The sequence below is a fragment of the Gekko japonicus genome, unplaced genomic scaffold (genome assembly GCF_001447785.1).
Source record: "Gekko japonicus isolate JY-2015 unplaced genomic scaffold, Gekko_japonicus_V1.1 scaffold1885, whole genome shotgun sequence".
Taxonomy (NCBI): Eukaryota; Metazoa; Chordata; class Lepidosauria; order Squamata; family Gekkonidae; genus Gekko; species Gekko japonicus.
Genome location: NW_015171560.1, coordinates 7,053 through 31,856, shown reverse-complemented (window position 1 = coordinate 31,856; position 24,804 = coordinate 7,053). Strand labels below are relative to the sequence as shown.

The following is a 24,804-nucleotide window of genomic DNA, read 5'->3' as shown; positions in this document are numbered from 1 at the left end:
CTGTTCAGCTTCCCCCTCGGCTCTTGGCCCCCGCTGCCTCTCTCCTTCCTTCCTTCCTTCCTTCCTTCCTTCCTTCCTTCCTTCCTTCCTTCCTTCCTTCCATACCCCACCCTCCCTTTCCCACATCCCTTTGTGCTGGCCTCCCTAGTACGACTGATCTTTTCTCTTGTTGAACTGGCACAGTTTTGCGAGCATTCTGATTTCTAACACATTCTCACGATGCCTTTGGGAAGCTTTGTTTTAGACCAGAGGTGTCAAACTCATTCGTTACGGGGGCTGGATCTGACATAAATGTCACTTTGTCGGGCCGGGCCACGTGTGCCGCGAAACGTAATGCCAGGTACCGGAGATAGAAACTGTATAAAGGACAGCAGCTGGTAAGCTCCGAGCTGGTGTATCCTCACTGCAAGGCCCCACGGGCTGGGAGGGGTGTGCAGAAGAAAACCTGCAGTGGGCGGCCTGGAGAGGCAGTGGTGCCGCGCTGGGCAGATGCTCCCACGATGCTTGACTGCTGCAGACGAGGTTGCTCTGCTGTGCCGAAGTCACAGTGAAGTGGCTCCGCCCACTCCCTCCCTTGCATCAGTTGCTCGCGGGCCGCAAAAGAGCCCCGCACAACGGCCCCCGGGGCCTTATGTTTGACACACACCCTTTTAGACATTCAGTAACATCACCGCAGATCAGCCAGTGGCAAGACACAGACCTGTCTGTAAGCCCTGCCTCCCCAGTCGGCCTGCTCTCGTGTCATGGCATATATTCCAATAGTGCTAAATGCAGCCAGCGCGTAGTCTGTTTACGCACTCTTCTGGCTTTCCATAAACTATGCAAAACTGAATTCTTCAAGAGGGCTTTTCCACACAGGCAATAGAAGTGCACTGTACTATACGAGTCACAAAGTGGCCTGCACTACCGTGTCCAGCTTGCTGAAACTGTGATCCTGCTATGGAATTTTACACCATTTAATAATAAGTGTCATATTGTTTATTTATTTATTTATTTACATGAGATTTATATACCGCCCATGACCCCTAATGGGTCTCAGAGTGTACTACAGTGTACTACAACGTAGTTGGTACCTAACTAGGGCCACAATTCTCTTAGGGGAGGGGATATCCTACCAGCACCCTTTTTTTTGCGGCATATTCCTTCTTCTCCGGTGGGTTCGTCGTTCTTTTTCCGGCGATCCAGATGGCTGACGACCAGACTCGAGCAGGCTTCTTGATTTTTACTCCTTCGGAGCGCCGCCGCTTCTCAGACGCAGCTTCCGGCCAATGTCCCAACGGCTCCTGCCGTGCTGCGTCCCACGTCACCACGTTGCTCCGGCTCCAACTCCGCCTCCGCTCAATCCGGCCGCTGCCTCCCTGGATTGTTCTCCGCCGCCATTTTCCTCACTTGCCGCCGCCGCCTCTCTCTCGTCTCTCTTTGCCGCTGCCGACCGCACTCCCAGCACTCCCAGCACCGAGCCAGGAGGAGGGTGCCCCCTGCCACCTAGGGCAGGTACCCATTCCTCTTGTTGTTATTAGAGCCGCTGGGTTGGCGGGAGCTGGGCCGGGGGCTCAACCCGGCCGCGGTGGGGATTCGAACATAATGCTTATGCTTTGCTCCAGTTCTGTTTTTAGACTTCTGGTTGATTCTACCACCCTAATCCTATTGCACGGTTTATGAAACGCCCCATCTGTCGGTTGTATGGACTCGCTCTGTTGTAGTCTGCCTTGAGTCCATAAACAATGCAAGTAAATTACATACACATACATACACACACACACACATATATATATTTTAAAAATAGGCATAACTCCATTATAACAATTCTTTCTGTCCCCATTGCTTAGCTTTTCCTTGGTTTGGCTTGGACATCGGAGGAACCTTGGTCAAGCTTGTTTATTTTGAGCCAAAGGACATTACCGCCGAGGAAGAGGAGGAGGAAGTGGAGAACCTGAAAAGCATCCGGAAATACCTGACCTCCAACACCGCCTACGGAGCCACGGGCATCCGGGACGTCCACCTCGAGCTAAAGGACCTTACGCTGTGTGGACGTAAAGGCAATCTCCACTTTATACGCTTTCCTACTCATGACATGCCTGTTTTTATTCAAATGGGCAGCGAAAAGCACTTCTCGAGCCTCCACACCACCTTATGTGCCACAGGAGGCGGAGCGTATAAATTTGAGCAGGACTTTCGCACAGTAGGCAATTTTTGGCTTATCTACCCTTAAGCTGCAGTAGCACATTGTCAAAGCTTGCCAGATAGAGGCGGAGCCTGTTTCAGTACCTCTGCAAGGGCTCCCTGTCATAATGCTTTGGAGGGATGCGTTATGCAGGGAGTGGAGAAAGTTGACAAAGAGATATTTTTCTCCCTCTCCCAAAAGGCTAGAACTGGAGGGCATCCAATGAAGCTGATGGGCAGTAGGTTCAAGGCGGACAAAAGGAAACACTACTTTACACAGAGAGTGATTAAAATGTGGGATTTGCTGCCAGAGGATGTAGTGATGGCCACAGGCACAGATGGCTTTAAAAGGGGACCGTATAGATTCGTGTAGGATAGGTCTGTTAGTGGCTACTAGCCATGGTGACTACAAGGCATCTCCATGCGGAGAGGCGGTAAACCTCGAAGTCCCAGTGCTGGGAGGCTGCATTGGGAAGGCCTCGGTCTCTGTGCCCTGTTTTTGGACCTCCAGAGCGCCTGGACGGCCACTGTATGAGACAGGATGCTAGATTAGGTGGACCACTGGCCTGATCCAGCAGGGCTCTTCTGATGTTCTTAAGAAGGCCTTGGCCTCTCTGCCCTGTTGTTGGACCTCCAGAGGAACTGGCTGGCCACTGTGTGAGACTCGATGCTGGACTAGAGGGACCACTGGTCTGATCTAGCAGGGCTCTTCTGAGGTTCTTAAGAAGGCCTTGGCCTCTCTGCCCTGTTGTTGGACCTCCAGAGGAACTGGCTGGCCACTGTGTGAGACTCGATGCTGGACTAGAGGGACCACTGGTCTGATCTAGCAGGGCTCTTCTGAGGTTCTTAAGAAGGCCTTGGCCTCTCTGCCCTGTTGTTGGACCTCCAGAGGAACTGGCTGGCCACTGTGTGAGACTCGATGCTGGACTAGAGGGACCACTGGTCTGATCTAGCAGGGCTCTTCCCCTCCAGAGGAACTGGTTGGCCCCTGTGTGAGACAGGATGCTGGACTAGATGGACCCTCACTGGCCTGATCCAGCAGGGCTTTTCTTCTGTTCACCCTTCTTGCCCAGTTGGAGCTTAAGGGCCATGAGAAGTTGAGCTGCGTTCCGGAAAAGCAGAGACTTGCTAGTCGTAAAAAATTTAACAGTTGTCATTCTGTCCTGTAAACTAGACACTTCGCAGGAGGAGCTGGGTGGTAACCAAGATGCAGTTAATTCCACCAGCTCCCCTGAATTGCCGTCAAGCTCACCAGCTTAACGCGTGTGACATTGCTGACCTAACGGCTGAGAAATGAACAGGGCCATAAATTAGGAAAGGCTGCTTGCTGTGGGGGGTTTCCCACCAGGATGTATGTTTTGTGGTCTGTGTGTATAGATGCAGCAGGTAAGATAGACCAGGTAGAGAAAGAGGTACTTTTCTCCCTTTCTCACAATACAGGAACTCGTGGGCACTCAAGGAAATGGCTGAGAAGTCGGGTTAGAACGGATAAAAGGAAGTCCTTCTTCACCCAAAGAGTGATTAACACATGGAATTCACTGCCACAGGAAATGGTGGTGGGCGGCTACAAGCATGGATGGCTTCAAAAGGGAGTTAGATAAGCATCTGGAGCAGAAGTCCACCAGTGGCTATTAGCCACAAGGTATAGATAGGAACTCTCTGTCTGGGGCAAGGGATGCTCTGTATTCTTGGTGCTTGGGGGGGGGGCAACAGTGGGAGGGCTTCTAGTGTCCCGGCCCCACTGCTGGACCTCCTGAGGGCACCTGGTATTTTTGGCCACTGTGTGACACAGAGTGTTGGACTGGATGGGCCTTTGGCCTGATCCAAGATAGGCTTCTCTTATGTTCCTATAGATGGAACCCTCTGTCTGGGGCAAGGGATGCTCTGTATTCTTGGTGCTTGGGGGGAGGTAACAGTGGGAGGGCTTCTAGTGTCCTGGCCCCACTGCTGGACCTCCTGATGGCACCTGGTGTTTCTGGCCACCGTGTGACAGAGTGTTGGACTGGATGGGCCTTTGGCCTGATCCAAGATTGGCTTCACTTACATTCTTATGTATGAAATGCCATTTGCTCAGACAGCTGTGGAACTCAGAACCGTGACTTGAAGCTCTTATAGCTCACCGAAGAACAGCTTGGGGGGGGCATGTTGTGGGTCATCAAAGGGTTCCTTTGCGCCATCTCTGTGGCAGCTGTCCCTCTCTGTTCTCGGTGCCAAGGACACCGGCTTGCTTGTTGTCTGCCTTCTGTTTCATTGTGACTCATGGGATTTGGTGTGTCTAGCAGACTTCCGCAGATCTTTTTCCCCCTGGAAAAGTGGCATGCTTCTGGTCCTCGTAAAGACGGCGCTTGGCTAAAAAATCAATCTGACTCGAGGATCCCTTTGTTGAGACCTCCCCCTTCCTCCGTTTCCCATGGAGCATCAGGAAGCTGCTGCATTTAGGAACAAGATTATGGGAAGTAGCTCCTCTCTCGCTCTCCTAGCTCCTTCCAAGAGCCGGTGTGGTGTAGTGGTTAGAGTGCCGGACTAGGGTCTGGGAGAACCAGGTTCGACTCCCCACTCCGCCGCGGAAGCTTGCTGGGTGACCTTGGGCCAGCCACACACTCTTAGCCTAATCTACCTCCTCACAGGGTTGTTGTGAGGATAAAAGGGTGGAGAAGAGAACGATGTAATCCACCTTGATTTTGATTTGATTTGATTTATTAAATTTATATCCCGCCGGGCCGGCCAGGGAGGCTGACAAAAGCTGCATAAAATTGCAATAGAATTACAATAAGTGACATTAGCACAATATTCATAATAAACCATTCTAACTATTCATATGAAAACATTTAAAGCAATTCTGACTATTCATATTAAAACATTAAAGTGCTAATATTGGTATCAAGAATTCACAGCGGTCGTTATTGCACGAGCTCTTTATTTGTAGTCGGCTCGTGCTCTTTTAGATCAACTTAGGCGGCTATGAGTTGACTCCCAAGAGAACTGGGCTCTCCCACCTCGGGTTACTATTGGGGAGAGGATGATGGTGATGATTATCGTATAGCTATGTATGTAGCGCGGCCAGGAGATCGTAAGATTGTTTGGCAACCAGATGTTCTAGCTCTTCTTTAGCATTATGCACCACTAGGTGGCGAGCTAGACCTTTTTTTAAAAGACGAGAGATGCTTTAGAGGTGGTTTGCCATTTCCTGCCTCTGCGTCACAGCCCTGGTATTCCTTGGAGGTCTCCCATCCAAGTACTTGCCAGGGTCGGCCCTACTTCGCTTCCGAGATCTGATGGGTCGGGCTAGATTGGGCTACTCCAGGTCGGTTATTGGGGGGAAAGGTGGGGCTATCAACGCAGTAAATAAATAGCTAAAATATTTCAACGTGGAAGTCTTTGGACGGAAGATAACGGAAGCTGTTCTGTAAGGGGCATTCTAAGGGTGTCTGGCCCAGTATTGTTTGTTTTCAGTGGCCGTCAGCCCCCATTGTCTCTGGCAAAGATCTCTCCCACCACATGTTATCTGAGATTCTTGTTAATCGGAGACACCAGGGATTCTGCAGGCAGATATTACACTCTGCCACTGAGCTACTTTTGCTTAGTAAGTTTTCAATTATATTTGGAAGCTCGCAGGGCCCTTTCTAGATCTCCCCCCCCCCTTCTCCAACTGGACTAGACCCCGTATGAGGGTTTCTGCGTGTGTTCTGTTTGCATTACGTGGTTTGGCTCTCCTGCCGGAGTCATCGGGATCTGTTTCCTCTGCAGGTCCGCATTCTCCGCTGGTGACACACATTGGTTAAGGTTGTGAAAATTATTCTGACAAGGTGATTGGCCCTTCCTTGTTTTAAGCGAGGCAGCCTTTGAAACTCTGATATTCGGCTGTGTCTCTTCCTCGGATGAGATCACCGGATGGCAAGAGAGATTGGCACAACACAGCCTAGTAGTAGCTGTGTAGTGGTTAAGTGCGCGGAATCTGATCTGGGAGAAGCGGCTTTGATTCCCCACTCCTCCACTCGCAGCTGCTGGATGACCTTAGGCGAGCCATAGTTTTGTCAGAGCTGTCCTTGAAAGGTTAGTTCTGGAAAGAGCTCTCTCAGCCCCACCAACCTCACAGGGTGTCTGTTGTGGGGCGGAGAAGGGGAAGGAGATCGTAGGCCGCTCTGAGACTCTGAGTGAAGGGCGGGGTATAAATCCAATCTCTTAAGAACGTAAGAGAAGCCAAGGTTGGATCAGGCCAATGGCCCATCCAATCCAACACTCTGTGTCACACAGTGGCCTAAAATACCAGGCGCCATCAGGCAGTCCAGCAGTGGGGCCAGGACACCAGAAGCCCTCCCACTGTTGCCCCCCCCCCAAGCACCAAGAAGACAGAACATCACGTGCCCCAGATCAAGAGTTCCTATCTATACCTTGTGGCTAAGAGCCTTTTCGGGACCGTTGGGGGCGGGGTGTGTGGCCTTATGACACACTTCCGGTGATGTCAGGGGGTGTGGCATATGCTAATGAGTTCCCCTAGCTCTTTTTCTACGAAATGACCCCTGGCTCCTACACATCCGTTGCGCCAACAGCAGCTCCTTCTCTGGCTTAAGGGCCTGTCTGAGCCGTTCTGAGTAAAGGGCAGGGTATAAATCCAAGCTCCTCCTCTTCTCTTCCTCTCGTGACTCTTAGTTTTGAATGGGCTGTTCACACTCCTGCTAATGCTGTTGAGCTCGAAGGGTTTGTCATTCCCGATAACATAACTTCAGAGATTGCCCTTGCCATAAATAAGGGAATGTCCCAGAGAGAGATGAATAAAAGAAGGAAGGGGGCTGTGGCTCAGTGGAAGAGCCTGTGAGTTGCATGCAGAAGGGTCCCAGGTTCAATCCCCAGCACTTCCAGGCCGTAGGTGATGTGAAAGACTTCCACCTGAGACCCTGGAGGGGCTGTGCCAGTCTGAATAGACAATACTGACTTTGTTATACAAGTTAATATCCAGTCAAAAATAGAAGATTGAAGTCAAAATGAGGAGGAAGATCTTGTATTTGATTGCAGTGAAATACGGAAAACAGTTAGGCCAAAGGACTCATCAATGTTGACTGCTTTCTGAGCCCAATCAGGAAATACATGAAGTTAAATACTTAATATGACATCATCATACCATCGTCATGAAAATAATATTCAGAAAGCATAATTGGTTACAAAAACTTAAACAACATTTACATAAAAATCTCCTTATTGGTCAAATGTAAGAAAGGTGTGTCTATACAATAGTGTCACATATTTACTTGACCTGGCCTAAGTCATATCGGCCAAAACTTGTTCTCACCCAAACAAAGGTGTTTTTCTCTGATACCTAGTAAAAGATCCTTTTTGACCCAGACACTATGAAGTTGTAACCTAAACAATTAGAACCATGAACCTCCTACCTTCTTCTGTACCAAAAGAATGCTGTTGTCTTGTCTGCTAACATCAGCTGGAAAAATATCCTGACCCACAAAGAAGAGAGGCCTTCTATATAACAGGCCTTCAGTACATTCCAATAAAATGGTAAACCTATAATAAATCTATAAAACCCAGAGAAATATGAATAATAAAAAAAAGAGGAAAATCTATATAGTCCCATCTCTATTACAACTTCGATGAACCGGTGGCCTGATTCAGTATAAGGCAGCTCCATGTTTGTTCATACTTTTATTCTAGGGAGGGGCTATGTGACCAGTGTTCCCTCTAAGCTGAGATAGTGTGAACTAGCTCCCAGTTTTTTAGCCTCCGCCTCAGACATTTCTGTCTTAGGAAGGAGGGCTCCAGAGCAAAAATTGATGCAGCAGCCAAGTCGCTCGCTCACAACTTTAATACCAGCAGCTCACAAAGTAGAACTTTTGCTCTCAAGACCCCACAGCTTGGAGCAATTGGCCGTGACTCAATAGGAGAGCCTCTGCTTTGCACGCAGAAGGTTTAAGGTTCAATCCCCAGCATCTCCAGTTAAAAGCATCAGGTAATGTGAAAGGCCTCAGCTGGTGTCCCAGCGAGCCACCACCGGCCTGAGTAGACAAAGGCTGACTTTGACAGATCAAGGGTCTGTCTCGGTATTAGGCAGCTTTTATGGGATCTGGGAATTGCATCCTTCCAGGAAGGACTCACCCGGCCCTCTTCAAAGCTTCTCTCTCCAAACAGGTGGGAGATCTCCAGCTCTGCAAGCTGGATGAACTCGACTGCCTCATTAAAGGAGTCATGTATATCGATTCGGTTGGCTTCAATGGACACTCGGAGTGCTACTATTTTGAAAACCCGACCGATCCCGAAAAGTGTCAGAAGCTCCCTTTCAACCTAGAGAATCCGTACCCCCTCCTCCTGGTGAACATTGGCTCCGGGGTCAGCATCTTGGCCGTGTATTCCAAAGACAATTACAAGCGGGTGACGGGGACCAGGTGAGACTTGACTTATTTTATTTTTATCTCACCTTCCCCACAAGCGGGCTCAGGGCAGGTGACAACATACGAGGTGAGTCTGATGTAGCTGCTGGTGTGATCTTGGGTCAGTTACGAGTTCTCTCAGAGCTGTTCTTTCATGAGCGGTCCTCGAAAGAGCTATCTCAGCCCCACCTCCCTCACAGGGTGTCCGTTGTGGGGAGGGGAAGGGAAAGGAGTTCGTAAGCCGCTCTGAGACTCCTTCGGTAGTGAAGGGCAAGGTATATATCCAATCTCCTCCTCCTCCTCATTCTACTAACAAGTATAGGGGTTAATATCATAAACTATCTGGATGTGATAAGTCCCTGTCTTTCCCTGTTTGGTCTCCCCTCGCTACGTAGAATGACAAATTACTAGCAGGATGTGATAAATAACAAATATAGGGGTTAATATCATAAACTATCCTTGTTTGGTCTCCCCTCGCTACTTAGGATGACAAATTACTAGCAGGATGTGATAAAATTCTTAATCGCCCTGACCTGGATAGCCCAGGCAAGGCAAATCTCATCAGATCTCGGAAGTTAAGCAGGGCCGACTCTGGCAAGTCCTTGGATGGGAGACCTCCTTGGAATACCAGCAGTCGGGAGGTGGGGGCAGGCTTTATCCAGCCACCTCTCTGAATATCCTCCAGGCCCCCAGTAGGGGGGTCAGTCACCAGAGGTCGCCATGACTTCCAGGTGCGTGCGCACTCACACATGCACATATTTAAAAAAAATACACACACACCCAAATTCTCCTTGGTCTGTCGTCCCTCCCCCACTCCCATAGCCCTCCCATGGTCCTTCTTGGGCGGCAGGAATTATTGATGCGTCTTTCCTCTGCCCTGGCCAGCCTGGGAGGAGGAACCTTCTTCGGCCTCTGCTGTCTCCTGACGGGCTGCTCCACCTTCGAAGAGGCCCTGGAGATGGCCTCCCGCGGGGACAGCACCAAAGTGGACAAACTGGTGCGGGACATTTACGGGGGCGACTACGAGAGATTCGGGCTGCCGGGTTGGGCTGTGGCATCCAGGTAAGGCCTCGCCCGGGGTTTCGGGAGGGTGTGCGGCGCATTAAATGTGTATTTTTTTTTCCTCCTGGTGAGCGGCTAGATGAGATGTCGAAGATCCACGATAGAATTCTCTGTACTGTTGATCTCCTCCAAATAGCAGTTGACCCCACCCCCATTTGGATTGGTGTCACAGTTACTGGGCAGGAGGAGTTGACCTTCTTCCGGGGACCCCTTTCCCAGTGTAGCCAGTACCGCTATTTATTTCACTTTGCTTATTTATTTAGTGAAACATTTATCTCCCGCCATTCCTTGTCGTTTAAGGCTACTAACAGTGATAGTTGTAACATCTTCAATTTAAAAATAAAAAATAAAATAACACCCCCCCCCAGATCTGTCTGTTGCTGTCAAGTTGTGCCCCCGGCTTCTTTTGACAAATGGGGATGAACTGGGGAGATGCAGGTGGTCTTAATCACTGTAGCCGGCTGTGCTGCTTTCCCTGTGGCTTTGACATAGGTCAGCCTGAATTTGCAGTCGTACTGAAGTGCACGGGCTCTACTGGTTGCCATTTGCGTCTAGTGAACGCAGCAAGAAGCAAACTAAGGAATGAAAAGTCTCCAGTTAAAGCTCTGATTTCTTAGTTATCATCGTAGTTCCCTGTTCCTAAATAAGTAACCTTACTGAGCCTGTAAGAACATGAGAGAAACCCTGTTGGATCAAGCCAGTGGAACTATCCAGTCCAGTGGCCCAAACCCAGGGGCCATCAGGAGGTCCACCAGCGGGACCAGAACTCTAGATGCCCTCGCACCGTGGTCCCCCCAAGCACCAGCCTTTGTCTCCCAGCCGGAGGAAACGGGGTACTAGGAGAGCCAAGAACTCAGCGCAGGTAGTGGTGTGTGTGTGTCCGTGTGCACGTGGGAAGCTCCCCTCCTTTACACCTGAGTGCTTCACCTGCCAGGTAGGCTGCTGCAAGGCACTGTAGTTTGGTGACAGCATTCACGTTGCTATTGCCTGAGGAGCCATGGTCACTCCTGTGTTTGATCCAGAGCGATGTCGTGGTTAGAGCCTCGGTTAGAGTCCTCACCCTGCCATGACGTTCACTGATATATTTACAAAATCCATTCCCCACCACGTGTGACTACACGAGCCATTGTCTCGGTCTCCTCTTCGACTCTCTCTCTCTTGGTAAAAGTCCTTCTTATGCCCTCGCACCGTGGTCCCCCCAAGCACCAGCCTTTGTCTCCCAGCCGGAGGAAACGGGGTACTAGGAGAGCCAAGAACTCAGCGCAGGTAGTGGTGTGTGTGTGTCCGTGTGCACGTGGGAAGCTCCCCTCCTTTACACCTGAGTGCTTCACCTGCCAGGTAAGCTGCTGCAAGGCACTGTCGTTTGGTGACAGCATTCACGTTGCTATTGCCTGAGGAGCCATGATCACTCCCGTGTTTGATCCAGAGTGATGTCGTGGTTAGAGCCTCGGACTTGGGCCGAGGTTCAGGTCCTCACCCCACTGATATATTTACAAAATCCATTCCCTACTACATGTGACTACATGAGCCATTGTCTTGGTCTCCTCTTCGGCTCTCTCTCTCTCTTGGTAAAAGTCCTTCTTGTCAACTTTCCTGTCCAGCTTCGGGAACATGATGAGCAAGGAGAAGCAAGAGGCTGCCAGCAAGGAGGATCTGGCGAGGGCTACCTTGATCACCATCACCAATAACATCGGCTCCATAGCCCGGATGTGCGCACTGAACGAGGTATGGAAAGGGGGCTGACATCACTGTCAGGGCCGGTAGATCTAGGCAGTGCCCACTCCTTGCATGTGTCTTAACATTAGTGACTCCAGATGGTAAGAAAATCAGAGAAGCCAGTGTTGGATCAGGCCAGTGGCCTATCCAGTCCAACACTCTGTGTCACGCAGTGGCCGAAAATACCAGGTGCCATCAGGAGGTCTAGCAGTGGGGCCAGAACACTAGAAGCCCTCCCACTGTTGCCCCCCCCCCAGCACCAAGAATACAGAGCATCCCTTGCCCCAGCGTGAGAGTTCCTCTCTATACCTTGTGGCTCATAGCCACTGATGGACTTCTGCTCCATATTCTTCTTCTTTTACATAAGAGAAGCCAATGTTGGATCAGGCCAGTGGCCCATCCAGTGCAACACTCTGTCACACAGTGGCCAAAAATACCAGGTGCCATCAGGAGGTCTAGCAGTGGGGCCAGAACACTAGAAGCCCTCCCACTGTTGCCCCCCCCAGCACCAAGAATACAGAGCATCCCTTGCCCCAGCCTGAGAGTTCCTAACTATACCTTGTGGCTGATAGCCACTGATGGGTCTCTGTTCCACATGTTTACCCAATTCCCTCTTGAAGCTCTCCATGCTTGTAGAAAGAGCCAGTTTGGTGTTGACAGTGGTTAAGAGCGGCAGACTCTGATCTGGAGAACCTTGTCTGATTCCCCACTCCTCTGCATTAAGCCAGCTGGCTGACCTTGGGCAAGCCACAGTTCTCTCAGAGCTGTTCTCTCAAGAGCAGTTCTCTCAGAGCTCTCTCAGCCCCACCTGCCTCACAGGGTGTCTGTTGTGGGGAGGGGAAGGGAAGGTGGTTGTAAGCCGCTCTGAGTGGAGAGCAGGGTATAAAGCCAACTCTTCTTCCTGATTCTGGGGAGGAGAAATGTCTTCCAAAACTAATGGATGAATGGCTGTCGTCCCGTGTCTCCCCCCCCCCTACTCTTTCTACAGTAAGGATACTCAGGCTCCCCCAGAAAGGGGAAGGAACAGCACTTTTATTTATTTACTTATTTGCTTCATCTGTGCCCCACCTTTCTGCCCAATGGGTACCCAAGGTGCCTTACATAATATTCCTCTCCTCCATTTTATCCTCACAACGCTCCTGTGAGGTAGGGCCGGCAGTGAGTGTGTGACTGGCCGAAGGTTACCCAGCAGGCTTCCAGGGCAGAGAGGGGATTTGAACCTGGGACTCTCCCAGGTCCTGGTCTGACGCTCTTTGACCATTACACCCTGTTGGCTTATGTCAGCTATGCTGCCATGGCAGGCGAGGGGAGGGGGTGCAGATGAGACTCTCCTTCATGCCTCTGGTATTTTGTCTTTCGATTCCCACTCACCGTCTTATCTTGGAGCTCAGACAAATGACCTTGGCGCTCCTCTCTGCAGGCTCTGCTGGGAACCTAGGCTCGTTAGTTTTAGGCGCAATTTCCTGCTCTGCTTATTGGTTTACCTGCATCAGGGGTTCGGTTCGAATTGCGCATAACTGTGCCTCTCCCGCCTGGGACCCCAGTTCTGACACTAACCGTGTAACCAGACTGACTTGCTTCTGCTGCTCAATAAACTTGATCCTAGTCAGGGAACGTTGTTGGGACTGTTTCTGCAAGACTCTGACAGCTTTAACCTCTTCCCACTGCAGTCAGCAATGCAAGATTAATCGAGAGCAAGAACGACTCGTAGGGGATACTTTAAATGAGCCAGATAAATTCGAGTATTTGTGATGTGGTCTGATTGACATTTGTAAACAGCGGGTGGGAGTTGCCCTGACCTCAGATGCCAAGCGCGCGCGTGCGCGCAGGGGGGGTGTCGGCCCTGGTTTGCATTTGGATGGGAGACCACCGAGTCAGTCCAGGGTCCCTATGCAGAGGCAGGCAATGGCAAACAGCTTCGGAATGCCCCTTGCTTTGAAAACAATTTAGGATCCCAATAAGTCTGTTGTGACTTGATAATACTTTATTATTCCATGTTTTGGTGTGTGTTCTTTTAAATGTTTAGTTTGACTGCGGTACTGTAAGGAGAGTGATAGAGGGTGACAAGTGTGAGTTGATTGGCTGCTGACTGAGAATGTGGGAGGAGGGGTGTCTGAGAGGATTCTGTGTGTATGTGTACGAAGAGATTCTGTGATATGAGAGAGACAAGTATGGAAGAGTTTTGAAGAGAGTCTTTGTGACTCTGAGAGTTATGAAGGATTCTGTATGTGAAGTTTGAAGAGTGAGCATAGTCTGTGTGACTATGGGATTTTGAGTCTTTTTCTGATTAAGACCAACAGTTTAGTCTGTGTGACTAAGAGAGTTGATTCTATTCTGTGTGAATAAAACAAAGAGACTAGCCTGTGTGGCTATCTATATCTGTATAGATGGGAGAGAGAGAGACTAGACTGAGTGTCTACGCCTGTCAGAGTGGAGTTTTGGGAGTCTGAGAGACTGTTTGTGACACCAAGCTTTGCCAGTTATATTTACAAGTCCCTTTCTTCAGCAAGTGTTCAAAATAACTAGAAATCTATTTTGTTCTTGATTAAAGAAATCATTTTTGTTTAAACTTATCCCAGAAATCAGGACAGTACTTCCTCAGGACCACACAGTCCTCTGACGTGCCCAGACCCTAGGTCATACTACCAAAAGAGAGAGATTTGGAATTTTTAATTCCTGGTGGAAGGATAAAACCACCAAGTTTATTGTACTCAGAGAGTGTTTAAAGGTAAAACTGCTTCCCCTATAAATGAGAACCTCACAGTTGCCCTGACCTGGATGGCCCAGGCTAGCTTGATTTCATCAGAATCTTGAGAAACTATGCTGGGTCAGCCCTGGGAGTCTACCAAGGAAGTCCAGGGTTGTTCCACAGAGGCAGGCAATGGCAAACCACCCGTGAAAGTCTCTTGCCTTGAAAACCCCAGGCGGGTTGCTGTAAGTTGGCTGCAACTTGGCGGAACGTTCCACCACCAAGTGCAAATGGCTTTTCTGAGGGTGCAGATTGATAGCTGCAAAGAAAAGACCGTGAAGGGAACCCCACTGATCTACCGAGCCAAGGAAGAAAGCGGCGAGTCCACCGGGAAGCGAAGGCAACCCTCGTTCCGTCTGCCCCGGACTTCCGCGGGGGCGTCTCTTGAACTCGGTGCCCTCAGCTTCTTTACAGTGCTGCCTTGTTGCAAGCAAGTCAAGCAGCATTGTACAGGGCTATGAAGGCACCGAGGCCTGCTCGGCTTGTTTGTTGCTGCGGGATAGTTTCGTAGACCAGAGGGGTCCATCCGGATCCAAAGGGGCCCCGCCGGGGTGAACACCTTCCCTGCCGTGGAAACCCGCCTGCTTGCTTAGCAGACGAGAAGAGGGGTGTCGGGGGAAGCCGAACCACGAGAGCATGAAATAAAGCTGGTATTCAGAGGAGGAGGCAAAACCATCTTTGTTGAAGCCACAGCCTTAACGGATTTTTGCCATTTTTTTCATTGCCTGCCTTAGTGATGTAAAGATTAGTGTTTTGCTAGAGTTCTGGCTGGCTTTTTTCTCAATAGTTTCAGTTTCAGCCGTTTCTCTCGTGCCCTTTCACAGCCTCTCTTACCCTTTCCGGTATTCTTTTATTACTGTTCATAAAATTTATACCCCGCCTACCTGCCCTTCCAAGGCAGCTAACCATTTGAGACGTACACGATGATAAAAATCACGTTTTAAAACCATTAAAATAAAATTCCTTTTCCAACACACTTCATCAAAGCAATTAAAAGCAGAATGAAATACGTACAAACACATGGAAGCAGCCATGAAAAATTCTCGAGGGAGGGGTGATTATTGAAGGAATACCAAACGAAAGAACATAGTCTCCCTCCTCCGGTGGAAAACAGTAACAGAAGGGAAACATACCCGTCTCCGTGGGGAGTTCTGCAGCTATGGTGCCACAACAGAGGAGGCCCTCTCCTGAGTTGCCGCCTGCCTAGTCTTTGAGCCTGAGAAGTCAAGAGTCACTGGAAAAGACAATAATCCTAGGAAAAGTGGAAGGCAGCAGGAAAAAAGATGGCCCAGTGTGAAATGGATTGACTCGATAAAGGAAGCCACAGTTATTAGTTTAAGAACACAAGAAAAGCCCTGTTGGATCAGGCCAGTGGTGATTATTGAAGGCATACCAGACGAAAGAAAACAGTCTCCCTCCTCCGGTGGAAAACAGCAACAGAAGGGAAACAGACCCGTCTCCGTGGGGAGGGAGTTCTGCAGCTATGGGGCCACAACAGAGGAGGCCCTCTCCTGAGTTGCCGCCTGCCTAGTCTTCGAGCCTGAGAAGTCAAGAGTCACTGGAAAAGGCAATAATCCTAGGAAAAGTGGAAGGCAGCAGGAAAAAAAATGGCCCAGTTTGAAATGGATTGACTCAATAAAGGAAGCCACGGTTATTAGTTTAAGAACACAAGAAAAGCTCTGTTGGATCAGGCCAGTGACAGAGCATCACTGCCCCAGACATAAGGACGTAAGAGAAGCCGTGTTGGATCAGGCCAGTGGCCCATCCAGTCCAAACACTCTGTGTCACACAGTGGCCAAAACCCAGGTGCCATCAGGAGGTCCACCAGCAGTGCCAGAACTCCAGAAGCTCTCCCACCCTCCCCCCAAGCACCAAGAATACAGAGCATCCCTCCCCCAGCCTGTGGCTCATAGCCACTGATGGACCTCTGCTCCAGATGTTTATCCAATCCCCCTTGAAGTTGTCTATGCTTGTAGCTGCCACCACCTCCTGCAGCAGTGAATTCCACGTGTTAAATGACTCTTTGGTTGGAGACCTGAGCAAGGCAGTTAACAATAGGGTGTTTTGGGAGGTCATTAACTCACAGGGCCGCCGTGAGACGGAAGTGACTCACTGGCACTTAGCACGCACACCACCGTCTCAGATGGCAAAGGGCATTTGAAGCAGGGTCTCCGAAGATGACCCCAGTAGGGCAGGTAGGTTCGTAAGGGGGGTAGGCGGTCAGCACATATATAAATGTTTTAATAAATAAATCTATGGGACACTTAGCAACTTTGGTTAGGGCTGTCACGGAGATCTAGAGCAGCACGGAAGGGTTGGTTCACGAGCAAGGCTGCCTTTAACAACCTGATTTAAGCCACACCGTTTTTAAGCCTCTCGGTTCCGTTGAAGGTGATTCTTAAAGACTCTCAACAGGCTTTTTCCTTTTCACAGAACATTAATCGCGTGGTTTTCGTGGGCAACTTCCTGCGCATCAACACCATCTCCATGAAGTTTCTGGCCTACGCTTTGGACTACTGGTCTAAGGGCCAGCTGAAGGCGCTCTTCTTGGAACACGAGGTGGGGTCTCTAAGGCCAGACAGACGCACTTTGCTCTCACTGGTTCTCTTGGGGGGGCACCAAGGAGCGTGGAAAGGGGGCTCCGCTTCTACCTGCACTTGGGACTTCCTCAGCGGGTTTAATCTTGAAATGTGCATCGACATATTTTCAGCTAGGATTGCCAGGTCCAGGTTGGGGAATTCCTGGAGATTGGGGGGTTGGAGCCTGGAGAGGACAGGGACCTTGGTGGGGTACAGTGCCCTCCAGGGGAACTGATCTCTGTTGTCTGGAGCAGTGTTCCTTCTAAGCTGAGTTAGTGCGAGCCAGCTCACAGTTCTTTAGCCTCCGGCTCACACGTTTTTGGCTTCTCTCAGGAAGGAGGGCTCCAGACTAATTGATGCAGGAGCCAAATCGCCCGCTCACAACTTTAATGCCAGTATCTCACAAAGTAGAGTTTTGCTCACAAGACTCCACAGCTTAGAGGGGGCATTGGCTCTGGAGGTGAGCCGTAGTTCCTGGGGATCCCCAGGTCCCACCCGGAGACTGGCATCCCTACTTCCAGTAATTAAACATGCAAAGATTTGTCTCTTACTTAATTTATCTGTCTATTTAAAACGTTTATTAGGCAGCTTCCATTGTAAATAAAACGATTATTTTTAAAAATGCATTAAAAACCATGATTTAAAGTCTCAGTTAGGGCCAGTCAATAAAAACTAAATGAGTCAAATGTAGTCCTAAATAAAACCCTCTTCAGCTGCCTCTTAAAGATCAGAAGTGAAGGGGGCCAGGTGTACCCCCCCCCCGGGAGGTAGGTTCCATAATCATGGGGCTGCCACCGAAAAGGCCCTTTCTGGTTTGCCCACCAAACGAGCTCCTCTGATTGGTGGGAGGGTCGGGAGGGCCTCTCCCTGTGATCTTAATTCCCAGGCAGCAACCTATGGGAGACGACGGTCCTTCGTATACCCTGGTCCCAAGTCATGTATGGCTTTAAAAACTTGCCCCGTTCCAAGGGCTCACAGGAGGTGGCAGCAATTTAGTTTTTCGATCCTTCAGAGGACTCGGCAGAGCTGGTGGCGGAGACTGTGCTGTGAACCAGGAAGTCCCTGGTTTGATTCTCAGCCTTTCTGTGAATTCACGAGGCAGCCGTCTGCAGGCCACTTTCTCTTAGCCTCAGTACCTATCATCTGATGTATGGGAATAATAGCAACCTTGCAGGATTGTTGTGGGGATCTGCAACAGGATGTGAAGCCCTGTAGACCACGAAAATCGCTATACAAGGGCTATTTTATTTATTTGTTATACCCCTGAGGGTATAGTGAGGCAGATGGCGACTGCAGACAGGGCATCTTTTGTGGCGGGACCTCGCCTTTGGAAGGCACTTCCCCTTGAGTCTAGCCCAGAGGTCTCAAACATCCGGCCCGGGGACCGGATCAGGCCCCCCCCTGGGGGGGGGCTTCCATCAGGCCTGCAGTGGAACTGGCCATCTCCTCCTTCCAGTTCTGCTGCTGCTGCTGCATCATAGCCTGCTTCGCCAGACTCTCTTAGTCACTCAGCCATTTCATGTTGCTCCCTGGGTCCTAGACTCAGAACTCCGAGCATGAGATTTCTGTGGTGAATGTCAATAAACCAAAAGTAGGTTTGCAGTTTACAGAGCTAACGTTTTAAGCATGTTTTTATTTTAAGTTAAAAAAACCCTTTGTGTTTGTGTCCTTTATAAAGTTTATATCTCCGCTACCTGGCATTACTTTTTATGGCACACATGGCCCAGCCCAACAAGGACTCATTTATGTCAGATCTGGCCCTCATAACAAATGAGTTCGACACCCCTGGTCTAGCCTCTTGATTTTCATTTAGTCGCCAGGCTAAAACAAGACTTTTTACCAAGTCTTTTAATTTGGGGTTTTAATCTTGCCAGCTTTTACAAATCATCTTCTAGTCTGAGGTCTGTTTTATGGATTGTTCTGGCTAGCTTTATATTGGTTTTTTTTAAACTGTAAGCTGCCTTGAGCAAGACTCTGAAGGGGCAGCACAGAAATATTCTAAATAAATTACTCTGTTTCAGATTTATGCAATCCTAGTCTTATTTCATTGCTTATTAGATGTCTCGCCTGATTGGTTGCATAAACAAGGACTGTGTAGTCCATCCTGGATCTCAGTGGGAAAGATGGGCTGTCGATCCCATGCGTAGAAGGAAAACAGATGATAAAGATGAAGCTCTTTAAGATTTCTTGCCGCTTGTGGCAGATTCGTGCCGGACGCGGAATCAAATACATTCCGTTTCTCTCTCTCTCTCTCTTTTAAACAGGGTTACTTTGGAGCAGTCGGGGCTCTTCTGGAGCTTCTGAATTCGCCCTGATTCCGAACAAGGAGCCTGAACCCCGGTTGCCGCTGGAGAGTCTCGAAGCAAAAGGGAACACCCGTATTAACTCAGCTTTGTTTCTAAAATGTCTGCCTGACAAAAGGAGCGGCTGTGCTTGTACGTGATCTCATCAGTCAACGGAGAGAAGGACAACGTTTAACCAAAAAAATAGCTAAGGCTAAGCCTGAATATTAGCTTGCTTGTTAAGGGACTTGTATGCCAATATATGGGCTGAGCGTACAAATTCTGTGTTTAGACAGTCTTAAGCTTGCGATTTGTGAACTGTGAGGTCACTGGAGAGAAAGTGCGCCGCTAGCTTGGCCGACGTCCCAGTGGCCCTCTCCTCCAGCTCTTAAGCACTTTTATTTTCTCGATTTTGTACGGACTTTGAATGGCTGTGTAAATTTTCACGACACTGTTGAGATGTGGAGAATATGCACATGTGGATGTCAGGTATTAAAATCTTCTCTCTTTTTTTTAAGGAAAAAGAAAGGACAGTTGTCTTCTCTTAAAGTGGACTCCCAAATGTGTCTCCTCGGTTTATCAGTGCTGTTACTGGAGTAGAGATGTGGGAAGTGGCGGAAGGGATTTAAGCCTGCTGATTGGAGGTCAAAGTAACGTTCTTCTCAAGAGGCTGTCTTAGAAAACAGACGGGTCTCGCAGATTTGAGGCTGCGGCTATCCCGAGAGACGGACACCTGACAGCCACCTGAAATGAATGTGCATTCAATGAAATTGCTGAGCAGTCAGGTTAGAAGGGATAAAGGGAAGTCCTTCTTCACTCAAAGAGTGATTGACACATGGAATTCACTGCCACAGGAGGTGGTGGTGGCTACAAGCAATGGACGGCTTTAAGAGGGAAATAGATAAGCATATGGAGCAGAGGTCCATCAGTGGCTCTTAGCCACAAGGTGTAGATAGGAACTCTCAGTCTGGGGCAAGGGATGCTCTGTATTCTTGGTGCTTGGGGGGGTGGGGGCAACAGTGTGAGGGCTTCTGGTGTCCTGGCCCACTGGTGGACCTCCTGATGGCCCCTGGTATTTTTGGTCACTGGCCTGATCCAGCATTGGCTTCTCTTGTGTTCTTATGTAAAGTTTTGAAAGCTTGCAGCCGGATACCGAGACCCCACTTCGTATTTGTTGAACTTTCGGGGAGTTCTGGGGGGGGGGGAGACGTCTCTCTGGATCTCTGAGCATCCAGTTTCCGAATACAGCTGGGTTCAGAGGGAGCAATATGTTCATTGCACCCAGATTCTCCCCACTTTGAATACTGCCTTTGACTCTAGATTTGAATTTGGTCTGTCACTTACCTCTTTTAAAATTAAAGCTAGGAGTTAGGTCGGTAGGCAGCTCCTCCTGTTGAGTTTACATTCTTCCGGTCCTGTGACTTTTTATGGCAAAGTCAAATATGCTTGCAGATGGACCTGCATGGGTTAGTCTGTCTAGCAGCAGGAAATAGCAAGAGCCCAGTAGCACATTAAAGACTAGCAAAATTGGGGGGCTTTTCCGGTTACGGTAGTGGGGAGGACGCCGGCTCGTTCTCTCCGCTATTCTTTCGGAATTTTATCTTATTTTAGACCTTTTAAGCCTTAAGCCTTATGCTGCTATGGAACAGCTTGCTTGACAAGACGCTACTGTGGGAGTGTAAAAACCTTATCGGAGCAGTGCTAACGAGCTGAGGAAATTATGACTACAAGGAAGCGCGGACGTTGTCCCCTAGAAGCAGCTGCGTTAAAAGCAGGCAAGCAAGAAAAGATGGACAGGTATGTTACAGATAAGAGTGCTCCAGGGTTGCACATCTGGTGAAATTGAGTTTTCAAACAGATTTTCAACCCCGGAACCTGAAACCTCCTTATTACTGGGAGATGTGAGTGGAGCTACGAATGAGGAGGATTCCTCTTTAAGCCCAAACTCTCAGCCACGGTGTTGTCACCGATTATCATCACTCCTCTTAGAAACGTTTGCCAAGGAAGCCTTTTTAACATCTCAAACCTTGGAAATGCCGATGACAAAAATTAAGGGTATTGACGCAAAAATAAACACTGTGAGTGAGGCTATTAAATCATTGGCAATCCCTGCACAGTGCAAGCTTCCTAGAGAAAATGAGCACTGCGCGTTACCAACCCTGAGAGATGACTGCCAAGGACAACATCCATCTGTTTCATCGACTCTGCAACGGGACCAATTGGCCATTTCGTTTAAGGACCAGCGGACAAACTTTTATAGATGGCAAAATTTCAGAGCTATTAAACTATCCTTGAGTCAATTGCTAAAACGCGACACTGCCACAATACCATTGGGTTTCTATTTTAAACTTCCTAGAGTTGGGCCATATCTAAGACTGATCTTAAATTTTAAAAATGAAGATATTCCTTCTAAGATGATGCGATTACAGGACCTTTTATTTAGGAAGTATGGTATTCTGGTCTCCAGAGTTTTTAAGAATAATGTGCGAACTCCCTTACGCACTAGTGCATCTAAAGGAAATGCCAGGCCTGGTTCAAATATAGCTGTATCTCCTAAATATTCAAATCTGCAGTGGGAGGAAGGCACAAGAAGCCATTTGAGGATCCATGAATACTCCAGTTGTAAAGCAAGCAGGAGTAAGTCTCTTGCTCTGGATCAGGAGGAGCCAGAGAGAAGGGAAAATATCAATCAATCAATATTAGGAGAAATATCAACCATCCTGCAAATGAAGTCTCTGCACAATCCACTCAGTGCAAAGGAGTCCTTCACCCCCACTCTTCAGTTTACAACGAATCATCCAAGGAAATAAAATCTCCTGGAACAGGCAGGAGGAGTGTATGAGGAGGAATTAGACTTGAGTTCCAACAAAGCTGTTTCATTTTTCACAATGTTGGTCTAGGAACAATAAATGTCTTGCCACAGAAATCGCAGAAGCGGAACACAGTTTATCACTCCGGCCTGCAGCCTCATCATTATCTCCCTCATGACCTTCCTCCCTAGAAACGGACTAGCAAAATTGGTGGCAGGGTGGGAGCTTTTGTGAGTCACTGCTCACTTCTTCAGATATCTGAAGAAGTGAGCAGTGACTCACGAAAGCTGCTACCCTGCCACCAGCTTTGCTAGTCTTTAAGGTGCTCCTGGACTCTTGCTCTTTCCAGCTGCTAGACTAGACTAGACAAGGCTACCCATCTTGAGGGACTCTTTAAGGTGCTCCTGGACTCTTGCTGTTTTCTACTGCTACAGATAGACTAGCAAGGCTACCCATCTTTTTTTAAAAAATATATATATTTTTATTGTTTTCCACAAAGTTATATACAATAGACCCCCCCCACCTACTAATCACCCTCACCACAAAAACAGATCTCCTCCTAATACAGTTAACACGTCTCTTGATCCAACCATCTGTACACAGGTGACCAAACGTTTTGAAATAACGTATTCATATTCCCATTCACCTTTTGTGTCAAGTTATCCATTTCTGCAACATCAATTATTTTACTTATCAGCTCCCCTTTAGTTGGTACCGATTCAGTCTTCCAGCCCTTTGCAAGTAAAATTCTTGCGGCTGTTAATATATGCAAAATTAAATATTTTTCTCTTTTCTTCCATTTATCGGGATATATATTTAATAGGGACACTTCTGGATCTAACGGGATTGGTTTTTTAGTTATCTGACATAGCACGCCTTGGACCTCCTTCCAAAATTTATTAACCTCCTTACAGGTCCACCAGACATGGTAGTACGAGCCCAACTGTATCTCACATTTCCAACATTTGCCGTCTAGGCCCTCGTAGAGTCGAGCTACCCATCTTGATCTAGCTCCATGGAAGGCAGCACATTTAGCCTTACAGAATGGAAATCCATCATCCTTGTGATATAAGGACAAAAAGACTCACATTCTAGTTGTATCGGAAGAAGTGAGCAGTGACTCACGGAAGCTCATACCTTGCCACCAATTTTGTTCATTTCTAAGGTGTTTCTGAACTGTTGTTCTTTTCTACTCATATATACTTGGTCTTCTTTCTTTGGGTGACATTTATTTTGAGAACCAGTTTGGTATAGTGGTTAACAGCGCAGACTCTAATCTGGGAGAACCGGGTTTGATTCCCCCACTCCTCCACACGCCACTGTTGGTGTGACCTTGGGTCAGTCACAAGTCCTTTCAGAGCTGTCCTCTCAAGGGCGATCGATCTCTTCTTCTTTCATTTTTTTTTTGGTACAATATAGTTTATTGCATATAAATGAAAATACAAATATGTACGAACACATCAACTTTAAGTGCACAGATAACTGCGAATATATTCGAAGCTTAACAAAGGGTAGTCAAATAGCATCTAGGTAAGAACAGGAGCTGCGGTGGCTCAAGTGGTTAAGATGCTGAACTGCAGGCTGTGGAAGGTCAGTAGTTCAGCAGTTCGAGACCCGGGTGCCGCATGACGGAGTGAGCTCCCGTCTCTAGTTCCAGCTCCTGCCAACCTAGCAGTTCGAAAGCAAGAAATGGCAAGTAGATAAATAGGTACCCCTTCGGTGGGAAGGTCACAGCGTTCCGTGCGCCTTGGTGTTTAGTCATGCTGGCCACATGACCACGGAGACGTCTTTGGACAGCGCTGGCTCTTCGGCATTGAAACGGAGATGAGCACTGCAATTCTAGCGTCAGATTTGACTGGCTTTCGAGCAAGGGAACCTTTACCGTAAAGAACAGATTAAACATAGCTAATTTAGAGATTGACATTGAAACAATTTCATGAAGTGATGTAGTGTCTCCAAGTTTAGTCGATCATAGGTGTTAGCTGCAAACTTCCACAAACATCTAGAATAGAGTCATTTATCTTACCACTACCTCAGGCCATCCATCACCTTAGGAGTGCCAGCTTGTTGCGATAGGTATTCTAAAATAGGAAGCCACGTTGAGACGAAAGAGGTAGGAGCAGGGATCTTTTCAAAGTGCGTAAGATTACCCGAGAGTTTTGCCACAATGTATAAACCCCACATCTTTTTATGCCATTGTGAAAGAGTGGGTGTCATTGTCGTTCTCCAATGAGTGGCAATGACAGTCTTGGCTGCAAAAAGCATCATGGAGACCCTTCTCTACCATCGTGGGAGCAGAGCCATGAACTGCCCACCTGTTCAAAAATTCTTTCATTCTCTTTCAATGGAAGCGTGTTGGGAGAGATGGGACGAACCTGTCTGAGATTCATGTTTTGTGAACGGTACCCTTTTGTGGTGACCGTCATTTGAAGGGGTCCAAATGGCTCCTCGTTGCATTTCATGTGAGGGAAGCTGGAGAAGCCCAGATCTGGATGGCCCAGGCTAGCCTGATTTCCTTCCTAAGCAGGATTGGCCCTGGTTCGTATTTGGACCGTTGGCCACTAAGGAAGTCCAGGGTAGCTTTGCAGAGCCAGGCAATGGCCAACCGCCTCTCAACGTCTCATGCCTTGAAAACCCCCATGAGGTCATCATACGTTGGCTGCGACTTGACGGTACTTTCCACCACCACCAAGTTCGAGTAGGAAGAAGAATAAGAGATTGGATTTATAGGCTGCCCTTCACTACCCAAAGGAGTCTCAGAGCGGCTTACAGTCTCCTTTCCCTTCCCCTCCCCACAACAGACACCCTGTGAGGTAAAAGAAGAAGAAGAAGAGATTGGATTCATACCCCACCCTTCACTACCCAAGGGAGTCTCAGAGCGGCTTACAGTCTCCTTCCCTTCCCCTCCCCATAACAGACACCCTGCGAGGTAAAAGAAGAAGAAGATATTGGATTTTTACCCCGCCCTTCACTACCCAAAGGTGTCTCAGAGCGGCTTACAAACTTCTTCCCCTCCCCACAACAGACCCTGTGAGGTAGAAGAAGAAGACGACGACATTGGATTTATAC

General features: G+C 48.6%; 1 protein-coding gene across 1 annotated transcript in view; it reads left to right on the top strand.

The window, feature by feature from the left end:
* The window catches only part of LOC107117583 (pantothenate kinase 2, mitochondrial), a 28,944-nt gene extending 9,549 nt beyond the window's left edge, over positions 1-19,395 (top strand). Inside the window, exons 3-8 of the mRNA XM_015419728.1 lie at positions 1,830-2,182; positions 8,299-8,552; positions 9,423-9,599; positions 11,201-11,324; positions 16,498-16,623; positions 18,908-19,395. Of these exons, the coding sequence (XP_015275214.1) occupies positions 1,830-2,182; positions 8,299-8,552; positions 9,423-9,599; positions 11,201-11,324; positions 16,498-16,623; positions 18,908-18,958 (1,085 nt within the window). The 3' untranslated portion in view covers positions 18,959-19,395. The remainder of the gene's footprint in view (positions 1-1,829; positions 2,183-8,298; positions 8,553-9,422; positions 9,600-11,200; positions 11,325-16,497; positions 16,624-18,907) is intronic.
* The last annotated feature ends 5,409 nt before the right edge of the window (positions 19,396-24,804 follow it).